At 35.8% G+C, this 17,388-nt stretch overlaps 1 protein-coding gene across 1 annotated transcript in view; it reads left to right on the plus strand.

The window, feature by feature from the left end:
* Positions 1–17,388, plus strand: part of LOC145661725 (dnaJ homolog subfamily B member 14) — a 79,895-nt gene that overhangs the window by 43,063 nt on the left and 19,444 nt on the right. Inside the window, exon 7 of the mRNA XM_081727061.1 lies at positions 2,402–2,514. Within this exon, the coding sequence (XP_081583187.1) occupies positions 2,402–2,514 (113 nt within the window). The remainder of the gene's footprint in view (positions 1–2,401; positions 2,515–17,388) is intronic.

Consider the following 17,388-nt stretch of genomic DNA (forward strand, 5'->3'; position numbering starts at 1 on the left):
GAATTCTGTCAAGGAATTTAAAGCTTAAAACATATAAAATGATAATCATGCCTGTTATGCTTTATGGTTTGAAACATGGTTGCTTACGCTGAGGGAAGAACGCAAACTGAATTTATATGAGAATAAAATTCTGAGACGATTATTTGGACCCAAGAGGAACGGGAATGGGGAATGGCGGAAACTTCATAACGAGGAACTACATAATTTATACGGTTTACCAAACATCGTTAGAGTCATCAAGTCTAGGAGGTTCAGGTGGGCAGGTCATGTAGCCAGAATGGAAGAAAGTAGGAACGCTTTCAAAGTTTTAACTGAAAATCCAATCGGGAAACGTCCATTAGGAAAACCTAGGCCCAGATGGGAGGACAATATTAAGATGGATATAGCAGAAATAGGAATACAGAGTAGAAACTGGATTGAATTGGATAAGGACTGAAGTCAACGGAGAGTTTTGTGGCCATAGAGAAAGAGAGAGAGAGAGAATACATTTAAGTTAAGCTCAACAAACATGAGTGAGTGGTTAGCTTTCGCGCTTCTATCGTGAAGTCCGGGATTCAACTCCGCATTCGACAATTTTGACAAAAGTTTTCTTAATACCATCTGTGAATATAGAGATAATGCGTGTACTATGTGTCCTGGCCGACTTCCTTTCTAATCGTTTTTAAATCTTTGTTATTACTAATTACCAGCAGTGATGGATTTGCGAAGAGGGTTAGGGGTGGGGATGTCTTTCGGATTGAAGCCTCTACCCCGAAATTACGGAATTTCTAAAACAAACTAAATATTAGTTTTGCCTTTACTCATAAACTTCAAGCTATCCTCAAAAAATAAATAAATAAAATAAATAAAAATAAAAAAGCCCCTCTTAAAATACTTTTCTAAATCCGCCACTGATCATCAGTATAAAATGGAGTTCAAGGTTATATCTGGAAGATTATAGCTGAATATACAAACGAAACGAAATATTTGTTATGCCTGTACTCATAAACTTAAGCTCCTCTTAAATAAAAGTTAGGAATTATTAGAAAAACCAAACATTATTCAGAAAAATCCCTCCCAAGTGTTTTTCTAAATCCGATACTGATTATTTCTATCAAATGGTATTCAAGGCTGTGTCTGGAAGATTATTGTTAAATCATTGCACAGCTACAGTATAACGGAAATGTGGAAGTACACTCTGATGTATATATTGAAAAACATAAGTTTAATTATGTGCTAGAAGCTAGGGTTCTAAACTCTAAGAAATGAAACACGGATGACTAAAAAGGAATGTCGATGATTCAGAAGTTAAAATAAGGTTAAACAGCTTCTAAAATTGCCCTCAAATACTACGTACTTTATGTTTACTTTAATTAATAAACCATGTGCTCCATCCATTATGATGGTGAATTCCAGAGCGAAATATGGCATTCAGGTCATGGAATCATATTTAACTTTAGAGTATACTATAAGAAAGCTATTTAAACAGAAAAATCATGAAAATGAAAAAAGCCAAAATTTCCAAAATTCTCGTTTTTTTCCCAAAAAAGCCGGCTTTTTATGTGCAAAAAACCATCGATTCAAAAAAGCCGGCTTTTTTGCATCTCTACTATCGTGTATAAATGTTACAAACTTTAAATCCTACTGACTACGCAGTGCGCTCGAGCTTCGCAATTAAAATGTTGCAGCATAAAAATAATGACTTTCTTGATCGTGTTGTGTTCAGTGATGAATCAACATTTCATCTTAGTAATAAGGTCAACATGCACAATGTGAGAATCTGGGGATCTGAAAATCTCCATGAACTCGTACCATGCGAACGAGACCCTCTAAGTTAATGTATTGTGTGCTGTTTCCGGACGAAAAGGTATGGGTCATTCATTTTCGCTGAAAATACCGTAACTGGAATGACTTATTTAAATATGCTCAAACAGGGCTCACATTGAACACTTAAAGGTAAATTGGAGATGTTACTCCTTCATTTAACTGATAAAGTGTAATTAAATACCTTTAAAACTGCTATATTCATTTATGTACACCCTGTATTTATCATGGGAGTGAAAATAAAGAGGATGCATTGCAATCAGTTACGGGGAGGTATGGAGAAGCAGAAGTATAAATGTGATATTTTATTTGATTTTGACAGCGATCCAAAGACACTAGTTTGGGTAACATAGCATTTTAGTAGAAAGTTAGTTAAAGCTGTAGAACTCAATTGTCAGCAGGTTTTAAAATCATCTTGTGTGACATCCCGTATGTGTTGCCCGATAACCAAAATAAAAAATTCTTTAGTTGCTGAACTCAATGAACCATGTATCGTTACTGTACGTGTTTCCTATTCGGAGTTATTAATGTTTACAATTGTGAACTTTATTGTGGTCCATGAACCTTTTGCTTTAATCCTTCATTATTTCATTTGCAGGCCAGTGGTTATACAGTATTTCTTCAAATGCTACCAATTCTTCTTCTTATATTATTGTCAATGATGAGCAGTTTGTTTGTATCGGATCCCATTTATAGCTTGCATCCAAATTCGTAAGTATATCCATAAATGTATTTGTATTATAGCATAAGTGTTGCGTTTAATAGTGGTACTTGCTTATGCACGAAATCAGTTATGCACCGTAACTAACTTCAGTGTGGAAAGAAATTTTTTGTCATGAAGATTTGTGTATGTTGGTACTGAAACATGAAGTAATATATTAATTATAATAAAAGAAGAAAAAGTATAGATGACGGATAAACTAAAGAAATTTAATTCTTTACTCTGTTATTAAAGTACTTTACTAAATAGTTATTCGGCATGTAAATTAAGTATATGCCGAATGTATTATTAAGTATATATGTACATGGTAATTAAATAGTTTATATGGTGGATTGTGTTCTTCGCGTTTTAAGTGTTAATTGTCTCAAAACTGAATACCGAAATTAGATACCGTACGATCATTTTGAAGAAATCTAGCAGTCTCTGTATGTCGTTAGAATCTCTGCTGTTGGTGAGATAAAACTTCCATGCAGCTCAGTTCAATAAAATGAAACTTCTGGATGAAATTTTAATAGTGAATGAACTAGATACACTACTTTAAACAAACACAATCACTAATCATGGCGAAATCCTTATTTTCATTATTTGCTGTTTGACAACAATATTAGTTTTAAGAATGTAATAAAAATAGAAACGCGTACACTAAACGTTGAATACAAAATAACGCAATATAAATATGGTAAAGATTCACTTAAATAGAAGTACACAGAAAGATATATTCACCAGCTGAAACATTATGACCACCCGCTACCTTTGAGTGAAGTCGTTAGGCGGACGTAAGAGGCACGGGACACAGCCAACCGCTCGCCAGACGGTAAGAATCTTAATCAGTCAGTCAGTGTGATGCTTGTGTGCGTAGAGTGGAGAAGGCCCGAGATATATCAGAATTTGATAAAGACCAAGTTGTGATGGTAAGACGATTTGTAACGAGATCTCGGAAATAGCACGACTCGCCGAGGTTAGTGTCTTCTTAAGGTGGAAAACGACGGTGAAACTATCGCCAAATCTCAAAATGTCGGGAGGCCACATGTTACTAAGATGTAGGACATCGTAGACTTTCGAGTTTGGTACAACAGGATAGGGCGCAAACAATGTCACAACTAACAGTATACTTTAACAGTGAACAAAAACAAAGCACGAGTGTCTGAGCACACAGTTCACCGTACGCTGTTAGATATGGGCCTCTGCAGCCGACGTCCCACACGTATACCAATGTTAACCGCACATCATCATCGAGCACGACTAAAGTAAACACGTGTCATTGGATCGCCGAGGTACAGTCCGCAACAAAAAACCTGGAAACTACGCCTAACAGCGCAGGGAATTAACATAACGTCTAAGTGGCACGAATCACGCCAGAAGAAACCTTGGCGTCCTCCCCTGCACACTTATTTTGGAGCAAAAGAGTTCATTGTTTTCCACAATAAACTTACATGCTCATGTTGCAGATTTTTTGCTGCGGACTGTACAACGTTGTATTGTCCGATGAATCACTATACTGCCTTCATCACATCGATGCCAAGTCGGAATCCGTCGTCTTCCAGGGAGACAGTTGCTCGAGAGATGGACAATAGGATGATGACATGCCAGTGGTAGCTTCATTATGATTTCACACAATTATCCATAGTGCGTGTAAAGAGTACCATGGCGGCTCCTAGCTATCAACAGGCCATTACTGATCACGTATATCCATTCATGTTGGCCATGTTTGAGGTTGGGAATGACATCTTTCAGCAGGACAACACTCGTTGTTGCAAAGCCAATGGAGTGCTACAGTGATTCGAGGAGTACAGTGTGAACGACAGTTGCTACAATGGTCCCAAACTCACCCGATCTTCACCCCATTGAGCACCTTTAGGATGTCACTGGAAGTTAGATCCAACTCATTGCGAAATTTACAAAAATTAAGTGACTTGTGGGTGCAAATGTGATGTGCTATGCCTCTAGCTACCTACGAAGATCTCATTACTTCCGTGCCAAACCCCATTGCCTGTTGTCTTACGAGCTAAAGGTGGATTATGTAGGTGGTCAGTGTATTTGATACCATGTACGTGTCGCATAATTTGAATTTACTGAGGATTATTTTCAAAATAATCTATTATAAACTCAAGTACTAACAGGAATCCCTCTTTGCTAGTTAGGTTCCTGATTTTAGTACGGTACGTAATTTGAATCCCAAGTTTAAATGTAGATCCATGTATTACGTAGCCTCAAGGCAGTGCATTTTTTAAGAATTCGCTACTGGGTATCCAGGCACAAAAAGGCCCTTTACACACTCATAGCAAAATTCAAACGCACAGAGTTTTTAAATCGCATTTTTGTATAATGTACACTTTTGAAATAATGACATACAAAATGACATATTTGTCAGACCTGCTAGCCGTTTCATTTCCGACTTAACACATCGCCATTAATACAGGAGCGGACATGTTCTTTTTTTACATTTTGGCTTAGATCCGCCCTCAGGTCGGTATTTAAAGATAAAACCATACTGTGCTATCATGATTGGATATTTTCCTTCATTTATTTATTTATTTTTATATCTTTTTTTTTTTTTTTTTTAAAGTTGGACATAGGACAAGAACAAAAACGCTACTAGTAGAGATGGAGAGGACAAAAAACACACAATACAAGACACAAACCACTCAACAAAGAAATAACAATATGTGAACCTGACTAAACATTTCCCTAACGAAATCATTTTAGGTGTATACGTATGTATTCGATACTAACTATTACTACCAATATTTTATTTTTTAAGAAACAATGTAATCAAAAAGTTATCTTTATGGTTTAAATCTCTCCTGTTTTAAAGCGTGTTATTCCACTTGCAACTGGTTACTTTCTAGTATTGTTTTCACACTTCAATTGCATTGTTTGGTTTCTTACATGTTTAGAATATAATTGAGTAAGTTTCTCATGTAGTTACCATAGGTTTCACGGAGCCGTTAATATCACTAGCAGTCTTAATACCTGTATCACTGTCACAGAATTTAAACATGATCTACTATCACCGAATAAATGGCACTGATTGATTACCAAAGAAAAGGATTTTTTCTGACAATATTTAAGAAAACTCGCGCTGAAGAAAAAACGAAAAAGTACACAGTGACTCAGTATTAGAGATTCTAGTATCTGAGTATACGGAAAAGGGGGATGGGCACAAAGATAACAGCGACAGATTTATAAAGATATTTTGGTAGGGGCTTCTTCTAGGAATATTTCATGTATAGGAATCCCAAAATTTTGGGAGAAGGGGCTTGATGATTATGAGTAACATTTGATTCGTTTCCTATAGAAATCCTCAAATTTTGGAGCTCAGCCTCCCCGCCACTGCAGGTAACTGTGCAACAAAGAGGATCAAAAATTGTTAAAAATAGCGCTTTGTACTTAATGGACAATCTCTTACTTTCTTACAAGTTAATTATATCAGAAAAAATTGTCTGAACAAATCTCAATTATCGATATTGCCCATAGCAGACATGAAATGTTTGGTTGTCAGAAAATGTTAGGCCAGGATACGTTAAAGAGAACAATCTTTTAGAAGACTGGAATTGGGCGGTAATAAGAATTGGGAATCTCTGGAAAGCGAACCAAGTAATTCAACTAAGAGCCTATCCGGTTTGCCATAAACACCAGACTGTGTCACGTGATCAGGTCAAAAGTCACGTTGCGTGCTAAATCGAGTCTGAAAATTCCAAATCAAGATGTGAGATATTTCAAGCACTTAACCTCCTCGTGGGGTGACCTGGGTAATTCGAAGAAGATACATATACTTCATTATTATTATTGATTTTACTCAAACAACTTGACTTTTGTCAATGTTCTATCCATATTTCCCTATGTGCTATACATCATTTATAAGCTCTTCACTATGTCTTTTGTAATAAGCTTTCTAATAGCCATGTCCTTATTACAGTTTTTGAGATATGTTGACAACTTCATTTTTTTTCACTGATTTTCCATTGACTTGACTTTTTCATGTTTCGTGATCTTTTTTGACTATGTTCCATCCATTTTAGGATTATTTTTTTTTTTTTTTTTTTTGAATGTAGAATCTGCATAGTGTGTTCAATATTTAATCTGATTTTCATCCATCTTCCTTTTAAGGTTTTTGAGATAAGTGGAGGAAATACTTGTTTTCCATTGATTTTTCCCTGACATTAATATTAATGTTTCGTGTTTTTTTTTTTTTTAACTATGTTCTATCCATTTTATGACAATTTGCTTTAGGAATATAGGATCTGCATAGTCCCTTCAGCATTTGAGCTTAATTTCAGCCATCTCCCTGTTTTGGTTTTTGAGATAAGTGGAGGAATTATTTGTTTTTCGTAGATTTTCCATTGACATTAATGTTAATGTTCCATGCTGTTTTTGGGTATGTTCCATCCATTTTAGGACAGTTTGCTTTTCGAATTAGTCTCGTAGTCTCTGCCACATTTAAGCTGAATTTCTGCCATCTCCCCCAAGGTCTGTTTACATCATTGAAACCGGATAGGCCCTTTATTGTTCAAGTACTCTTCCAGTAATTTAAAGATTTATGGAGTGCACTGGGTATCCAAACTGCTAGGCCTGGGTATCCAAGTGCTGGGACTGGGTATCCATTTGGATACAAAAAGGTAGCTAAAAAAATGCCCTGCCTCAAGGTTAAATAAGACGTTAAACTCTAAACAGATTGTTACTACTAACGTAGTACGTGAGAGTTACTCGAACATCATACGTATTTTTACGGGTTTCCCATGAACAACAGACAATGTTCTGAATATTGTTTATTAAGTATTTCAAACACCAAATACGACATTCACTGAAGTTGGCAAACACGTTCTACATTGTGTATAGTAAGAAATGTCTGCACGATACGAGTGAGATGTTACTTAATTCTAGCATCAGAGTCAAAACCTGCATCTCCATGGTACCAGTATCAACAGAAATCGTAGACCCAGCAAAAACATTAATTGAATTCACAATAACGTATTGTGAACAATAACATATCGTCTACAATTGTTACATAATCAGGGTGTTTCTTGTTTCCGAGAAAGTTACAACATTTTTGAAACTTAACCAGGCGTTCATTTCCAATTTGGTCATTGAATTTTCAAATGTGTCATCTACTAACAGCTTTCTAATTTGGATCCTGTAAAAATACCTTCCGAAAGTTTTGCTGCACTCAGTGATGGAAAGGTTTTAGCTATATATTGAAACCACTGCCCATTCTTGTCCACAGTTTTCACAAATTGCTTCATAAGTCCCAGTTTCAGATGAAGTGGTTAAAGTAGCACTTTATTGCGATCAATTAGTGGAGTGTGCATTACACTTTTCTTACCTGCAGACAAATCACAGTGCTGAAGCCACTCTCTCACATTCCAGTGCTTGTTTCTGGCCCTACTATCCCATTCACATAAAAAGCATGGGTATTTTGTATATCCTGGCTGCATTCATAGTAGAAGACCTATGACTTTCCAAGTCCCCGCAAACAGACCAACCGTGTTCTTCGTATTTTAATTAACTTAGAAAGTATTAATTTCAAAGTATTGTACGTTTCTTTCCATGTAACAGAGTATGCTACAGGAATTGATCCAAGTTTGTTTCAATTATGCAGAAGAACTCCTTTTAGGCTGGATTTCGAAGCATCTATAGTCTCCAATCGGGTGCGTTATAAGAAGCACCCAATGCATACACAAAAGCTGAAATGTTGTTGCAGAACACTAACCCGTCTTCTTCAGAGAAATAAGGAAGAAATTCTCTTTCTCGGTGTCTATATCATGAGTAATGTGTCCCACATACCAAAAGTTTTTTCGAACGAAGTCTAGACCCAAGAACCTCTGTACTCTCCTTTGGTAGATTTAAATCTCGAACAAGATCATTAAGTTCTCATTGTGTAAACGGATGCGGAATCGTGCTAGGATAGTTGCTATTGTCTTTGCATGCAACATCTGCTTCACTACTACTAGATGATGATAAAACGTCCATAAAGGCTGGTGGATTGGGAATCGGTAGATTTTTACCATGAGGAACGGACCGAATTGCTGAAGCTATGTTATCCGGATACATAATCCCTTCTTGTTGTTTGTATTGTATCCTTGAATATTTATTGCACAGAAATAACAGTCTCGTGATGGTTTCGAGGCTCCCTCCACACCATAGGTATTCCGAACTGCATTCCTTTCTTTTTACCATTTGCCCAGGATCTCACTGTCTCTACACATATTGTGCACACACTGTGAGATGCCTACGATTTATCTTGATCACCTAATTTGATACCAAAATAAGCCAAGTACACTTTCTTTATGAAACTTGTAATAGGGAGTCTCTGTTTGAGCACAGTGTAACTGCCACACACATAACAGAAAAATATCAGGGCCATTCAAACATTTACGCGATGTCATTTTCTAACAATTGAGTCACTGCACTAACTAGGAAGACACAACACTACCAAAATAAGTACCAGTACATTAAAATATTTTTAAATAGCTAACTTGAGTCACCGCAAGTTATCCAAGAAGACACAGCATTGCTGAAGTAAGTACATTAAAACATAACACTGGCAAAATAAGCACAATAGGAACTTCTTTTCAAATTAGCTAGCTTCAGTCAATGCCCATCAACCAGAAACGCCAAACACTGCTCAAATAAGTACTTTTTTTTATTTTTTTCATCCCATCAAAGAATAACACAGCACTCGCAAAATAACTACATGCACCGCGATGACTCATATAAAACAACACATTTTCAACACTACTATGGATATTTATAAGTAAATAGGCGTATAAATACTCAAAGTAGTTTAAGAACAGCATGGCAACACAATACAAAATAAGTTTTTTTTTTGTTTTTTTAAATTCACATTCAGTTGCAAAATGAAAGATTTGTAACGTAAAAGTACATGTATTTTGTACATGTTTACAGGCGCCATCTATTGACAACATCTGAAACTTTTTTTTGTCTTAAATTAAGAAAAGTAATATACTGTAGTTTTGTGCAAAAACTGTACGTGATAGAAACAAACAGTCTTTATTTTCGGAATGAGCATGTCAAAATTATTACAAGCTATTACCTTCGAGACAACCGACCCATGCTGACCAGTGTAATCTTTTCGCGTACTAATCTTAAGGCCAATTACACAACTGTTATGCGATCAAAGGAAACAGTTTTATAGATGAAGGCAGAAAGATTCTGAAATTTTAATTAAAATCATTTCATTTAAGTGTTCTCCAGAGTGAGAGAAAATTAATTTTAAGTTCTATAGAATGTTTTAGAGTACAAATTAATGACAGAAGTTCCTCTGGCAAGTTGCTTGGAAGTAAATTAATGTGGAAAGACATGGAGAGAAAGAGGAGTGTAATTAAATTTTGGCCAGTAATTTTGTAGACAAAATTTCCGGTCTTTTTCAAGTTTAGTAAGTAAATAGAAGACTCTAGGATTCAAACCTAAACGTTAGAGCTATGTCACTTCGAAATAACTGAAAGTAATTTCATCTTGATTTCCTTTAGAGGTAAAATGATATAAAAGAAAACCAATTGAACTAGTGAACCGACTAATTTATTTCGTGATAAACAAGGACATGGTGGTTTCGTGTTAAAGCACTCAGCTCTCCGAAGGATTTTTAGTTTGATCTTAGATTGCGTGTGTTTGTAGTGGACTATATTATTCGTGAGTTTATCAGATTTCACCAGTTTCCTTCCACTACCTTCACTCCACCAATTTGCAATTATCATTAATTAGCATCTATTATCCGTCTCAGTTTAGTCTGTTTCTCCACAATGTAACGTGTTAATATGAAGAATTATTTGGTGCAGAAAATTTCAATTTAGTCTCAGTTCAGAAACTTGAATGATTGATTTTATGTTTTTTTTTTAAATTTATTTTTTTTTTAATTTCAGTTTTTAATTTTTTAGATGTGCACTTTTACACGCTCATTACTCGATACTCTTCGAAGCAAATTGCTACTCATTACATCCGGTGACAATATTTGAGAGTCAATGGATATACAGTTCGATTGATAGAGATCTATACAGATGAAATGTAAAGATAAGAAAATGACTTGAAAATGATTAATATATTATTTTTTAATAGAATCTGTTACATTTCTACGGTATTAAATTTCATGGTACATTTGTGCAGTATACAGAATATTTTGGGATGATCCCAGCGAACTTTGCGGGAGCACAGGAGCTCAGTAGTAGAACGCTTACGTCGGGTGCATGGGGTCCCTGATTCGATCTCCGACTAAATAAGTTTTGTTGGAAAACTTCGTGTTCGTGGATTTGCTTGGATTTTCCGTTTCTTCCCACATTCCCATTCCACCAATTCTTCCATAATTGTTCACTTGTCTTAATCATCCTTCTCTCTTAGCCTAAAGGACATAATGTGGGATGTTAAACTAAGAGATTTCATTTAATTTCCAAGGAACTTTACACCCACAGTTCTCATTGTTAGGGATAGGTATAACACAAGCGGATAATACGAGTTTGACAAATTTGTACATGCCCTAAATAGTGGTGAACCAGTCTGAATTACCAGAATGAGTTGCTTTTAGAATCGGAATCGAAAACACGGTTATATGTATATGAACACGCAACGAGATGTGTTAAAGTACCTTTGAATAAGTATTAAGCTTTGAGCTCATGGCGTTTAAATGAAATATAGTAAATTTGTGATTGCGGAGAAAAAAATAGAAGTATTATTATGAGTGGAAATAATTCCGTCCTTTGAAGTTAATTATGCGTAAGGCTTAAATGTCTAGACCCCCATATCTTAACTGTAGAATAAAGACTTAGCCGATTAATCTTCAACCAATAACATTTGATTTTCAAAGACAAATTCCAGCAGAAGCTAAGTTTGGAACTCGTTTAGAAGTAGAATTAACATAAGGCTACACTCACGTTAAAAATTACGTAACCCCTTGAAAGTTGTGTCGGCCAAATAGCACATTACCTTGAAAAAAAACTGGCCAACACAATTTTAGCGCGGCTATAGCTCTGTAACTATCTGTATTTCTTAAAAGTGCAAGGTCAGGTTTGCTTTTGTTGTAGTGTACGAACTACGTGCACAAATTTGGTAAGTTTCTTTGAGGTTTTGTTTTCGAGATAATGAATTTGACGATATGATTCGCGTGCCTAGAGCTTGGTAGTTAGGCCTATCTCAAACATCACATATATTCAGGAATGAATATTCCCTCCAAAACATCATTTATTGGAAAAGAAATATCACTGATGCCAATGTTAAAAGCCATCAGAAATTTTAATTGCTCTTTATATACAGGGTGCGGCACGTAAAACCGGCCCGTCGTAATATTCTGGTATATTGTGTTTTTGGCAACACTTAAATAATCTACCTTCCTACCAAGAGATGGCGTGTCGAGGTCGGGTCGACTTACGTGACCTGTAGCAGTCACGTGCAGCCGCAGCCAGTGAAACTTGTCGAAACCAGTTGAGAAAAAGGCCTCGTTGTGTTAAGCCGGGTGAGTGTCAGTGTGTGATAATGCCGTATTCGATACCCGAGCGTGTTGCCATTGTTGAAGGGTTCATTCTCACTGGATCTTTTGTGAAAACAAAGAATTTGTTTCGGGAGAAATTTCCAGGACGTTCTGTGCCAGCAAAAAGCACCATTCAGGAATTGATTGAAAAATGGCGGCGTACAGGATCGGTTCAAAATGCTCCCAGGAACAGACGACCATCTGTCTGCACACCTGAATTAAAGATGCAGGTGGAGGAGATAATGACAAGAAGTTCTCGAAAGTCAACCAGGAGATTGAGTCAACAGGTTCATGCGAGTGAGAGAAGTTGCAGACGTGTTTTAAGGGGACTGAAGTTAAAACCGTACCGGATAAGTGTTGTGCAAGAACTGAAGGAGCCTGACCTGCAGAAAAGGGTGCATTTCTGTTCATGGCTGTTAAGCAATGTTGCCAGTGGTTTCTTGGATCCACTAATGCTCATCATGAGTGACGAGGCGTGGTTCCACCTGTCTGGGTACGTAAATTCCCAAAACAACCGGTATTGGTCGATAGAAAATCCACACGCAATCCACCAGGTACCCTTGCATGATGAGAAGATTGGTGTTTGGTGTGCCATTTCCGCCACATGCGCTATTGGGCCCATATTCTTTGAGACGACAGTGAACAGTGACGTGTATATGGGAATCCTGGAGGAGTTTTATACACACTTGACCGAAGAGGAGCGTCAGTTATGTTACTTTCAGCAGGACGGTCCAACATGCCACACATCAGCTGCATCATTGTCCCTTGTGCATGAGATGTTTACACCAGAGAGGACAATCAGCAAAGGCTTGTGGCCTCCTCGGTCACCAGACTTGTCCACGTGTGACTTTTACTTATGGAGACTGTTAAAGGGAAGAGTATACGAAACAAATCCACACACAATTGAAGAACTCAAGACCAGGATCCAGGATGTCACCAATAGCATTACAACACAAGAACTGACAAGGGTATATATGAATCTCCTCAATCGTGCTCACATGTGTGTTGAAGTGGGCGGAGGACACTTTCAGCACCTGCTGTGAAGGTGAGTGGTCATGTTCAATACATTACATTTCATTTTATGTGTTCACTTTACGGGCCGGTTTTACGTGCCGCACCCTGTACTAATGTGAGGTAAACATATCCATCCATGGGGTTTGATAAAAAATGACCTCAAAATAGGGATATTTATGTTTATTTATATCGCAATTTGAGGTCATTTTTTCAAGACCCATAGATGGATATATTTGAAAATAGTTCAATTGCATTCTGCTCCATAAGTTAGTGTAAAAAGAGCAATTAGAAATTTATGCAAAAGAGGACACTTATACCATTGGCATGAGTGGTAGTTCCGTACCCGAAATCTATTCTTTAGTGCACAAAAAGAAAAATTTATGGGAAAATAAAGAATTATTGTTGAATAGTTTGAAAAATTCCAGATGTACGAGTAATTACACACCTATTTAAAATAAATGTAGTCAGCATTCTATCGCATCATTAACTCCTCCACTATTTCGACAGACTGCCATATGTTAACAGGTATCTTAATTTTAACTTACCTTAGAGTTCCTGCGAGGCCCCGGTAGCTCAGTGGTACATCATTCACGTCTGGTGCTTGGGGTCCCTGGTTCGATCCCAGCTACCGCCAAGTGGACTTTATGGTGGACAAACACCGTGTGCGTGGTTTTTCTCGGAGTTCTTCCGTTTTCTTCTACATTCTTCATTCCATCATCATCATTCATCTTACTATCACTGTTTGCCTCAGCCTCGATGCATAATTGTGAAACGTTGTAATAATAATAATAATAATAATAATAATAATAATAATAATAATAACAATAATATAAAATACTACTACTTATAGTAATAATGAAAACACCTGTAAGCATTGTAAAATTTGTAGCCAACTACAACTTTTCATCGAATCACTTTTGACTTCTTCAGTGTAACTGAAAAACTAAAGCTGCCAATTGTATTGTTGCCTCCAACTATGAAATGATAGACAAATGGAATAGATGAATCCTTGATACATTATATGCAGACGAAAATGGTTACTTTCTGGATTCTTTACACTGAAGAATGGTAAACTTCGCTCAGATGTACAAGAGATATTCACTTAAGAAGGAAATGATGTTCCATTTATTACTGTACAATTCATGTTTTAATTGTTTCATGTATATAACATTTAAACACGTGATCAACCTGCACATGTACTGAGATTATTCGCTTAAGAAGAACACTGCGAGAACTTTCAAGAAAACACTATTGATGTAACGTTGAGTAAATCGCCAATAATAGATTTAAGTTGTGAAGTACTGTAATTTCAAAGTTCGTGGATGCAAAATGCTGCAGAACTATTAACTGAAACGCCTGGATTGGCAGTCCAAATAAAAACAACGGACTTCGTTTATTCAGAAGCGATGCACTTGACATTTGTAGATTTCTACAAATTTTAGGACGCTTATAGGTGAGCTTTTAATTATTAATATTGGCCTAATAGTTTGTAAGTCATTGTAGTTTTACTCGGTCTTTCTCGAAAATTATTATCCAGCTCAGAATCGAATATTAAGTTTTTGTGGGTAGTTTTGTTCCCACAAGTTTTTTTAAAAAATTATTTTTTATTTATTTATTTGTTGCTTACTTACAAATGGCTTTCTTTTTTTCTTTCCTTTTCTTTTCTTTTTCTTTTTCTTTTTTTTTGATCGAAGCACGTACATAATTCGAATTTACGCAGCGAACACTGCATAAGTTAATACGGTGGTCCTTCACGAGTTTTCTGGTGTTCTTTTGCTTTAAAAATATAGAAGAAAGTATAATGCTTCAGACATATACGCTGTGAATATTTACATTAAAGTTTATTCCAGAAATGGTTATCTGGTAATTAAGTAGTAACTATCTCTTCCCGGTAAGATATTCTCCTGTTTTTGCTTCTGTACTTTTCTTGGGTATTAAAAATCCGCTGTCTACAGTGATTTTGGTAAGATATGTTATCTTTGTTCTTAAATTTTGCAGTTGTGATCTTTCTATTTATGAACACAACAAAGAAAAAAATAGTTTTAAATTCCGTCAATATTCTGAGTAATTTCTGTTTATATTTCTTAATACCAACCATTTTGTATGTAAGCGTTACAATGAAGTATTCGTTTGTAGGTATTAAGTTGAATTTTTAAAACATTGTATGGGGTTATCTGTATGCCAGTTATTTCTTTGAAGTTGAACTACAGATAGTAACGTTATTTTATGTATTAAGATGTCACGTTTACTTCTGGATAAAAAGCACTTTGTGTGATTGCGTACATATTTACACGAGTACACATTAATACTCTTCAAAAAATGAAACTAGTACACCAAAATTAAAATAAAGTAGAAATATTTGCAACTTCATATGATAGAATCTTTATGGCGTTGTGCATCATTTTTCTGTCATGAAAGCATGTTCTTTCGTTTGCTTTAAATGTCTTGATAGTGCTAGACGTATTACTTGTGCTTGTTTCGAATTCTGTTTAGTTTCAGTGTTCACACTAACACTCACTTCTTTACAGACACCTTTGGAGACTTGTGTTCAGCCTGAACTTGTTGTGAATGTATTAAAGATGTATTATTAAAAGTAATTTATTCCAGTCCCTAGGCCTAACCCTTGCAAACTGTTTTCTTCTAACAAAGTAGTTGTGCAAATCTCTCTCTTGATAATGTTACAGGTGACATTGGATGGCTGTCAGAAAGGTTCTGCTCATGTGCAGCTATGTATATATTACAAGGTGAGTGTGCTGCTATAGTGTGTATTTTTGTACAGCAATAGAACTTCATGTATTCTCTGAGCTTCTTTCTGAGTGTTGCTTAAGCATTTGATAGTTATTTAACTACTAGATGTACTGCATGGTTGATTTTTTCATTATTATAAAAAAAAGAGGGAAAATAAAAGTTCCCCAATTTCTTACCTTAAAACATCTCTTTGAAAATGCACATGAGCGCTGTACGACATTTTTTACGAAAGTGTTTGAACTAAACTGTCATTGTATACTCTTACGGAAATATGTGAACTTCTTAGATAATTCTTCGTGTTGTGAGGAGGTGGTCATGAACTTTGACCAGACGATTTCAGTGTAAATGTTCGAAAATATATATATATATATATATATATATAGTGCTTACGGGAGAATACCACACGGAGGAGCATTGGCGTATTATTCTGAATAGTGGATCACAGTGTATGATTATCAAGCTGCAAATTTACCCAAATAGGCAATAAGATAAATTGTTAATGTTAAGAGTATAAAATGTCGACATAAATCTGACGTGTTTTTGCCGGAAGCGTTGTTGCGAAAGAATTTAAATGTTTGTGGAAAACAGTTTTTTTAAATCAGTCGAAACTGAACTTTATACTTTGATTTACAGCACTTTTGTTTATGTACATTTTATTTATTTGGTTTCTATTTCATAACTGACTGAATTTTTTTAAAGTACAGTATAACATTTATTACATTTTCTTGTTGTTAGCTTTCATTCTCTGTAATATCTGTATTTGAGAAATGTAAAAGTGTGTATGGGAAATATATTAATTTGACGTTCCATGTCCCACGAGTATGTTCTGAGGCTAATGGAAGTAGTGAAAATGACAATAAACGAAATGATAGAATGAAACCAGATGAGGATGCTTCAAGAGCATTACCAGAACGAACTTAAAAATAATTATTTTTTTCGAAATTTATATGAAATTGTATATTAAATTTATTTGATTAACTAGTGATGCAATAATTATTGAATCTAGAACTAATATTTTTATTAAATTAATATTGGTATTGATCAATACCAATATCGTCTCCCTATGACATACGGTTCCCAAGATATGGCTCCTTAGATCTCCCGAAATCAGAACTTTTTTTGGCCAATATCGGGAACGGTAAGAGTAACGGTAAAAATTCGATCACTTCTTTGAGATTGTTTTTGATGCTCTACCGAATGGAGGGCTCAAAATTGAAATATTCACAAATAACAAACAAACAAACAAACAAACAAAAACAAACAAACAAATAAACAAACAAACAAACAGACAGACACAGACAGACAGACAGACAGACGGACGGACGGTCGGTCGGTCGGTCGGAAACTAAAGTTGGAAGAAACGCGAGAACTTCGAGAAGATCAATTCATAGTGTTTGCCCACCACAAAGTCCACTTGGCGCGAGATTAAATCGAATCAGGGACCCGACGTACCACAGGTGAACACAGCCATAGCAACCCGTTTATAGGAAATTATTATGTAAAGAGGAACTGTGCAGCATATCCATTAAAAGGAAGTTTGAAATGCAATGAAATGTCTAGTTTTAACATCCCACGATTATGCCCTATAGGGTAAAGGAAATAGATAATTAATTGAAAGGGAATGATT

Source organism: Thermobia domestica, chromosome 1, assembly GCF_964235325.1.
Source record: "Thermobia domestica chromosome 1, izTheDome1.hap1.1, whole genome shotgun sequence".
Taxonomy (NCBI): Eukaryota; Metazoa; Arthropoda; class Insecta; order Zygentoma; family Lepismatidae; genus Thermobia; species Thermobia domestica.